This window comes from Trachemys scripta, chromosome 5 (genome assembly GCF_013100865.1).
Source record: "Trachemys scripta elegans isolate TJP31775 chromosome 5, CAS_Tse_1.0, whole genome shotgun sequence".
In the NCBI taxonomy this organism is placed as follows: domain Eukaryota; kingdom Metazoa; phylum Chordata; order Testudines; family Emydidae; genus Trachemys; species Trachemys scripta.
In genome coordinates, this window is record NC_048302.1 from 67,721,789 (window position 1) to 67,731,213 (window position 9,425).

At 37.7% G+C, this 9,425-nt stretch overlaps 1 protein-coding gene across 4 annotated transcripts in view; it reads left to right on the plus strand.

Annotated features, from left to right (window-relative positions):
* Nucleotides 1–9,425, plus strand: part of LOC117878444 — a 37,027-nt gene that overhangs the window by 10,270 nt on the left and 17,332 nt on the right. For 3 of the 4 annotated variants that reach the window (XM_034772636.1, XM_034772637.1, XM_034772635.1), the window contains exons 5-8: nt 1,879–2,024; nt 2,284–2,384; nt 2,489–2,590; nt 5,149–7,033. In XM_034772636.1, coding sequence (XP_034628527.1) covers nt 1,879–2,024; nt 2,284–2,384; nt 2,489–2,590; nt 5,149–7,033 — 2,234 coding nt within the window. Of the gene's footprint in view, nt 1–1,878; nt 2,025–2,283; nt 2,385–2,488; nt 2,591–5,148; nt 7,034–9,187; nt 9,380–9,425 lie in introns of those variants that run through there. The other variant, XM_034772638.1, reaches the window with a different exon arrangement.

Sequence of the window (9,425 nt, forward strand, 5' to 3'; positions counted from 1 at the left end):
TGTGAGTTCAATCCTTGAGGGGGCCACTTAGGGATCTGGGGCAAAATCTGTACTTGGTCCTGCTAGTGAAGGCAGGGGGCTGGACTCAATGACCTTTCAAGGTCCCTTCCAGTTCTAGGAGATAGGATATCTCCATTTATTTATTTATTTATTTATGGGGAAATTGGATTCGCTTAACATCGTTTCACTTAGTCGCATTTTTCAGGAACGTAACTACAACATTAAGTGAGGAGTTGCTCGTAATTTTCACTGAGCAAAGGAAATGCTCCAATTCACGAGTATCACATGTTTTCAAAACTATTTTTTGGATACTTTAATGAATTAGAATCAATGTTTGAGCACATACAAATTGATTCAGTCAGCTCTAATATAATAATGGAATTAAACTTCTTATGCAAACTTTCTGTAAAAAGTTTGCAAGGTTTTTTGTTTTATTTTTTGTTTAAGTAATGGAGTACAGTACCTTCTCTTGCTGATTTTAAATGTTTGCTGTGGGATACACAAAATGTCATATTTGGCTTTTTTATGGTTTTGCACTTTTATGTCTATACTTAATTGGGCTGTGTGTGTGTGTGTATGTGTGTGTGTGTATATATATATATATATAATTTATTTTAAAGGTTATTATAGTAAGTGAGAACAGAACTTTAAAATTCTGTTTCACCACTGAGGCCTTTAGGAATGACCCCTGAAGAAAAAGGTGTAATTCGGGTTCAGACATAGTGGACTAACAATACCATATATACTCGTTCATAAGCTGAATATTTTTGGTAAAAAAGTGACACACCAAAGAGCGGGGGTCAACTTATAAACGGGTCTACACCAAAATTTGATGATTTTAAACTCCTATGGAATCATTGATTTGAATATCTAATACATTGTCGTTTTGTTTACCTGGAGCGTTCACAGGCATGGAGCCCCTTAGCTCCCCGTGGCCGCGGTGTGCTGTTCCAAGTAAACACAACATCCTGGACCGCTAGAGGCTTACCCTAACGGGCCAGGAGCCAAAGTTTGCCAACCCCTGAAATATAAGGTCGGCTTATGAAAGGGGTCATGCAGTTTTTGCTAGTTTTACCTAACCAATTTGGGGGGTCGGCTTATAAACGAACGGGCTAATGAACAAGTATATATGGTACTTTATTTCTTATTACTGAAGAATATCTTTGGCAATGGTATTTCAGCACATCTTATATTTTCATAGTGCACGTATTAACCCTTTTCTGCTTGACTAGTTAATTATTGCAAAAACTTGTACAGGAGAGATGAAGAATTCTGGACAATAAAACTTAGTTTCTTCAAATTCACTTATTGCATATTTAAAATTTCTCAATGGAATGATTTGCCTCTTTGCGGATTGGTGGTTTGACAAAATTAATTGTTCCATAAGAATAAGGTGACTTGATGTTGAATGCCTACTTCTTGTTTAAATTTCATCATGCTGGATTATGCGTCTTTAAATTTAGGGCAAACTAAACAAATGCTTAAATAACAATATCAGTTCTTCCACCCCCACCCCTCCCTCCTTTTCCCTTCTCCCACCTCCCCAAAAAAACCTTCCTTACTGAAACGTCTTTTGCTATCCATACAGCTAGAAGGGGTTAACTCTCTTTTAGGCCATAAAGTACAGCTTCTTTGCTGGACAGAGATGCCTCTTGGAAGAAGAAATAGCAAACAAATCCTCAAGTGGTCTTTTCTAAGAAAAGAAATTAGAAAATTCTAAATAGGGGAAGATCAATCTCTTCAAATATTTTCTGCTATCTACTGAGTTCCTTTTTTAATGTAATTTTTTTATTAACTAGGTATAACTTTTTTTTCCCTGTTTTGAGCCCAGAGAAACACAAATAATTGTCTAAAAGATTTGTTCACCTTTTTTTCCAGAATGAAGACTCAGCTTGACCTGATGCACATAGCATCTAGCTATGAAAAAGCACCAGAGTCTACCCAAAAGCAAATGGATATCAAATCTGTGGTTAATGAAATCCTGGCCTTACAGCTGACTTCAGTTGATTCATGCATCGTTAAAGGTAGAAAAAAGATGCATATATTTTGAACACAGTGCACAGTTTATTATTTTTAACACATATATTTTGAAAATAATTCTGTTATAGTACCACAATAAACTTTACATTAAAGCAATACTCAGTTTTCAAAATGGAAATTTTTTTAGCTGCCCCGGTTTCATAACTTTGTAAGTTTACATCTGATGAGTCAAGTGTTCTTTATAAATTATATATATATTTTTTTTTAATAAATCAGTCTTATTTTATTCCTCTTTTCTCACAGAACTTTCTTCTGGAGGAAATGAAGGTTTAACTGGAAAGTATGCATATACAAATAGTGCAAAACAATGGAAAGATCAGAAAAACATACACAACACATATTATGTAAGTTCTTGTTTACAAGACTTACTAATTTTTTTTATGGTTAAGTATGTTCTTTTGGCTTTGTAAAATCCAAAATGAACAATGTCTGATGTAACTTTTTTCAGCCTGTAGTGGGACATGAGGAAACTTTGACTGACGGTAGTAAAATCTGTACTCGCTTAATGTCAATATCAGAAATGTCAACATTTCAAAACATGAGTCATGAGGTAAGAATGCATTTTGGTGTAAGTATTGCTCAGCTGCTAATAGTGTTTGGGAAAACAAGTTACTGTTTTATATCATCACAATCTTTTACTTCTCTTGGTTTACAACAGGCTTCCTTTTTTTTTTTTTTTTTTTTGTTCATTATGCTTGGGGCCCTACCAAATTCACAGTCCATTATGGTCAGTTTCATGGCCATAGGATTTGAAAATTGGTAAACTTCACATTTTCAGATGTTTAAATCTGAAATTTCAAGGTGGTGTAATTGGGGGTCCCAACCCAAAAGGGGATTGTGTGTGTGTGTGGGGGGGGGGGGGTCGCAAACCAGTTTGTAGGGGGGTCATGGGATTGCTACCCTCACTTCTGTGAGAGCTGCAGAGCTTCCTGCAGCCACAGGAGGTTCCCGGAGGCTTCCCCCCCCCTCAGTGCAGGGGATGGACTGGGGTGCTCCTAGGAACAAAGGAAGATCAGACCCAACTCCTCTAGCTGCAGGGAGCTCTGGGACTGCTGCCCAGTCCCAGAGCATCCTACAGCAGGGAGAGGCACCCGGAGGTGGGTCTGGTTCCTCCTCCCCACCACCCCCCATGCACCTGTGCAGGGGATGGACAAGTCCTGTCCCTACCCAGCCGGAGCTAGGAGCCCCCTTTTCTGGGACACTCTGAGAAACAAGGGGACATTGGATTTCATGGGGAAGGGCTTATTTCACGGTCCATGATGTGTTTTTCACGGCCGTGAAATTGGTAGGGCCCTAATTATGCTAAACTGATACTCTTGACGGGTCAGTTACCTACTTTTAGTTAGGCTACTGCGCACTAACCTTTTTCTTAAATTAAATGTAGAACTCCAACTACAACCTATTCGAAAGCTTATGCTCTAATAAATTTGTTAGTCTCTAAGGTGCCACAAGTACTCCTGTTCTTTTTGCAACTACAACCTAGTTGCTTTTATTAAAAAGGGTTAGCTGTTGTGGATTGTTTACTGTTACAAATGCAAGTGGATTATTTTTAAACTTATTTGAGAAGTTAACATTTTTTTGGCCACACTAAGTAGTCCATACTTAAAGAGAAGGTAAGGCCCAGTTTCAGTGGGAACGATATTATGATCAAACTGAAGTATGAATGAATGCCACACCTTTTCCTGAGAAATAGTTAATAGTCTCTGTTGATTTTGGGCCTATGCTTCTGTGTGCATTTAAGGTGGTAACTCATGCTAAAATTTTTAAACAGTTAGTTCCAGTAGGTTGCATGTCACAGTTTCTGCAATGATGGCTTGTGTGTGTCCCCTAGTATTCCAAATTCCAGTTTCTTTTGACTGCAGTCAGTGAAGGAATATCTGAGTTGCTGCATCAGGCTTTATCAGTTGCATTGCATCATGCCTATCTATCTTCTTCCTCTAGCAGAAAATGGCTTAAAATATCTTCCCTCTGTAGTCATTTGATAGCTGTTTTGGCCTTCCATAACTAGTGCCTCTCCAGTTCCATACTCTTGAGAGTTAGAGACATTTGAGTATTATAGACATAAAGTGAATCATCTTTTGCCTTGTTACCATAGGTAACAGGTTTGGCTGCTGTGTATCTTAATGTGACTAAGAAAAATATGAATTTAAAAATTCATTGGCCCTGGATAAAAAAGTACTACATTGGATTTAGATTTTCATTATTCTCAGAAGAAAATATTCTCTTGCATCTTAAACTGATCAATTCTGATTTTTAGCAATAATTGTTTATTAACTTGTAGTTATAAAGATATTACTTCTGTGTAGTCTTAGACTATGTCCTCACTACCGGGGGGGGGGGGTCGATTTAAAATATGCGAATTCAGCTAATCGAGTAGCTGAATTCGACATATCGGAGCCAACTTATCCCGCTGTGAGGACGGCGGCAAATCGACCTCCGCGGCTCCCCCGTCGACGGCGCTTGCTCTTACCTTCGCTGGTGGAGTAGAGCGTCGATTCGGGGATCGATTGTCGTGTCCCGACGAGATGCGATAATTCGATCCCCGAGAGATCGATTTCTACCCGCCAATTCAGGTGGGTAGTGTAGACCCGCCCTTAGTCTTTGATACTTATGCCATTGGATTTTGGGTTTATTTGGGTCACTTAAATATTTGATTTTTAAAAAGTAATAGATTTCTTCTAATCTGAACAGTGTGTGTATTTTTTTTTTTCTGTTGCCTTTTAACAGTGTCAGCAAAATATTCTAAGTAAGTAAAGTAGTCTTGTATCAGAGGGGTAGCCGTGTTAGTCTGAATCTGTAAAAAGCAACAGAGGGTCCTGTGGCACCTTTGAGACTAACAGAAGTATTGGGAGCATAAGCTTATGTGGGTAAGAACCTCACTTCTTCAGATGCAAGTTCTTACCCACGAAAGCTTATGCTCCCAATACTTCTGTTAGTCTCAAAGGTGCCACAGGACCCTCTGTTGCTTTTTAAAGTAGTCTTAGATCATATAAGCACAACAAATTAATAATTTTCCTTCCCATAATATTTAAAGAACTTGCAACTTTGATGACTGACTACTTTACTTTCCCTTGTACTAAATAATTTGGTGATTTTCTACAATTGTAGGAGGTACGTTATAATTATTATATGGGTCATCGGACATCAGATCAATTGAAGACGCAGACTTCACCTGCAAATACGAAGCATACATTTGTGATAACTGATTCTTCAAAGAATACGTTCTCAGCAGTTCCCCTTCTGTCCTCACCTCCCAAAGTGAAAGATGCACAGAGAATAAGAACACAAAAATTACAAAAAGGAAGTTTTAGTAACACTAGTTTTTCCGGTTCCAGTAGTTACAGATTCAGCTTTCCACCTGTGAACTGGAATTTCTCTGAATTGAACAGTGATTTGAAGTTATTTAATGGAACAAGATCTCCGGAAGTAAGCAAACTAACCACCCCATCAGAAAATTTCAATGGCTTGGTAATAAAAAACAAAGTAAAAATGGCTCAATCATCACCGGTTCCCATTTCTGCAAAAACACTAGCAAGTCCTAGCACTTCAATTGGCTTACCAGAATCCGCAACAAAACCTGTTCCTGTTTTAAAACCCACCTTTTTAGGTGCTCCCACACAGAGCCTTTCTGCTCCACATTTTATCCCCAATTCGGGTAATAACTCGACATTACCCAATTTAAATAAAGCTGCAGCTACATTTTTCTTCAAAAAAGAGAAGAATAATTCGGTTTTCCCCACGTTTTACGTCGGAAGGTGTGATACTCAAGATGAAATGGGCAATCAACATGGAAATTGTACAAAGTTTAACTCTTCAGCTTTAACTGAGGCTAAAGCTTCTGCTGCCTCTAAAAGTCCTAAACTAGAGTCATCAGAAAGTGGAAAGCCAGTTTTTTCATTTACCTTTAGCAATTCGGAAAGAGATTGTTTTACAGTATCCAAACTCAGCAATTCATTGAAGATTTCACCATTTTCTAGCCTATCTGAGAAGCCAGCTGAACAAAGTACAATATTTCAAACCGGAAAAGAGAGCGTTTCTGTAAGCAAAGACGTAGAATATAACTGGCTAAAATCTCCTACAGTAGTCCCTCAGGAGCAGAGTGCCAGTACCCCAGATTCCACTGCTACTATAACCTGCACTACATCTAGTAGTGACACCAGAAAAAAAGATGTTTCCAAGACCCAGCCTCTCCCCTGTAATAACACACTTTCCTTCTCATCCAATAATTGTATTCTGGAATGTAAATCTTCACCTGTAATCTCATTTGAAGGCACCGTCAAAAGTACTTCCAAATCACTATCTTCCTCCTCGATGCTGTTTTTATCTAATAATAATAATAAAAGTGAAAGTGAAAAAATGAAAATAGAATCAATTGACAAAGCACATCTAGTTGTAGAAAAATCTACACCTCCAATATGTACAGTGGCCATATCTGAACTTACAAGTCCAAAGCGTAGCAATTCCTTTTTTTCTTTTGACCTATCTATGAACACTGAAACTGAAGACACTCTTGCTCAACAGAATTCTTTGTGTGGTCCAGCTGTAGTCAGCTCTCTATTTTCAACAGGCCTTCCTAGTAAAGAAAGCAGTGTATTTTCCACTCATCCTAGTGTTGCATCAACTAAACCTCATATAGATGTGAAAGTTGAAGATAATGTAAATATTGGTGAAACCTATAAGTCACACCAAGATTTAGAAGAGATTTCTAGGAAAGAAGATGAACTTGACACTCTGCAGTTACAGAATGCAACTTGTCTTACTCCAGTGACATGTAGTGATGCATTTTTGGGAGGCTTGGCACATGCAGTAGATAAAGAATGTGAAACACTAAATCATTCAGATTCTGATATAGAAGAGCTAAGTCAAGCATCAGTGTCCAGTGACTGGAGCAGTGCATCAGAATATTTTTTGGTTGCAGAAGACAAAATAACAGCTTGTGAAAAACCGGGTACATGCACCGTAGAGAATGAAATGGAAGAGAATTCCCTTCAAGGTAAATAATACTCAGATATCTGTTTAGATATGTTGGAACTAGGTAAATGTTTCTATTGAAATACATAACCAGTTTAAAAAGAGGTGATCTCCTGGGTTTTTTTTTTTTTTTTTCTTTCTCCAGAGCTCTTTGTTTGCCATGAATCTTAAATGGGGTCTATCTGTAATAGGAACAACTATCACAATCAACTCGAATTCAAAAGAAAGTAGAGATACTATTTTTATGGTACAAACTGACAAAACTGAATATCAACCTCCAAAATGTCTTCCATTGTTAGAAACCATGTTTAACCCTAAATTCTATTTCCTTATGAAGGTTGAAGCTGGAACTCTAGTTTCTTGCCTCTCCACCAGTTACCCAAATTTTGGGTCTCAATCTCTCATATACTGGCCTGCCTATAACCATAGAACAAATTAAAAATTGTTCTATCTCAATGGGTAATAAAGAGGTGGCTTGCCCTAGAGGAAATGCCAGGGTCTACCAATGTGTTGGCCTCTGGCCCGAAGAGGACTCCCCAGAGCAGACTAATTCCGCTAACCCTTGGGAGGACACGGATACAGCCTTCTGCTCAAAGGATTGACATACAAGCAGCAATTCTTCAAAAACAGTGTCATTTATTGAAAGGAAAATAAGCAGTTACAATACATTCAATAAAGCAAGAAAGAATATAATCTATTAAGACATAGTAAACCACTATTAAATCTTAATTAGAAATCATACATTAAAGTGGCAAAATAAGACACAGACAGCACAGAACATATAGCATACATAGACCATGTAGCAGTTATAATGTAATATTCAAGGTACATAGAGACCCCTTGTACACATGCATAAAGCCCCAACACAGTTAGTAAACAGAACGTATATGTACAGGGAAGCATTACAGTGTTACATATTAAAACACATGGAGACTTCCAATTCATATGTATGAAGCCTATATGTAACATTACAGTATAATCCTAAATTTGATACAATATAGTGTACAAAGTTTCTATATATAGACATAAGAAAACATCACAGTATTACATATTAATGAAATAGGATGTTAGTGTTAACTAGTAACTATCAGCATTGGCCAAATGGTTGCAGGATGGGTGTGGTGGCTCTCACAAATGCAGGCGTCCAGCTTTATTTACAGACACACCCAGTTATTCCTTAAGATAAAGTATAAAAATCAGATTTACACTCCTTCACTATAAAACCCCTCTGTATTGTCTTTGCTCCTTCTGCTCTATCTGAAAAAGGCGACTGTTGGCGCTGCTGCTGCTCCTCCAGTTGCTGCCTCGGAGTGCTGCTTCAGGCAGTTGCTTGCTCTCTAGAACCTTCTTTTTCTGCCTTCTCTGTTCTTATTCATCTGGCTTCTCTCTCTCACACACCAGCCTGCTGGCTGTCAGCCTTATATTCAGTTTATGAGGCTTAACAGCGCTTCCAAAATCATATTAACTATGATCATTCTGGATATTCTTGATATCCCTATACATGGCCAATTCCTTTTTTGAATCTTGTCAAATTCTTGGCCTCAACCATTTCTTGTGGCAAAGTTGTTATAAAAAATTATTTCCTTTTATCAGGTTTTAATTAGCCACCTTTCGGTTTCGTTTAATCTCTCCTTGTGTATTGAGCTGGAGAGTATAGAATTTTCTGATCGATCTATCTTTTCTGTACCATTTATTATTTTATATATTTATCACGTGCCCTCTATTAATCTTTAAGATAAAATCCCAGTCTTTTCTGTCTCTTATGAGTTTTTCCCATACCCTGGATTATTCTTGTCATCCTTTTCTGAACCCCCTCTAATTCTGCAATATCCTTTTTTGGTGACCAGTATTACACCCCATCTGCTGGCCTTGTTTGTGGAAAGCTGCAAACTGAAATTGCCACAGGATAAGAGCTGATCATGGAGCTAAAGGACTGAGCATGGATGGACTGGGGCATGTATATATGGAGGGTGCTGGCTGAGGCCCCTATTTTGTACAGGGTTCCTCAAATCATAGAAATGGCCATGTCACTAAAACTTCATATAACTGCAACCTATATGATTTATAGACCTAAATGTTTACTAGGTAGATCAATCTAGTTTATAGCAGAAACATTCTGAAGAGTTAATATGTACATTCAAAAAATTAAATATGTATTGTATGTCTCTCTTCACAGGACAGGAAATTAAGTCTACATCCATACAGAACAGTTGGTCAGAAATGTAAATGAATTTTCTAGAAACATTGGTCTTGGGAAAATCTCTTGTTCAGTTTACAGTAACATATTTATCATGGTCTGTTGAATCTATGCTGTGTGTGTATGTGTGTGTGTGTGTGTGTATATGTATGTATGTGTGTATGTATATATATATATATATATATATATATGCATGCATCTCCAGATGTTTCGATTA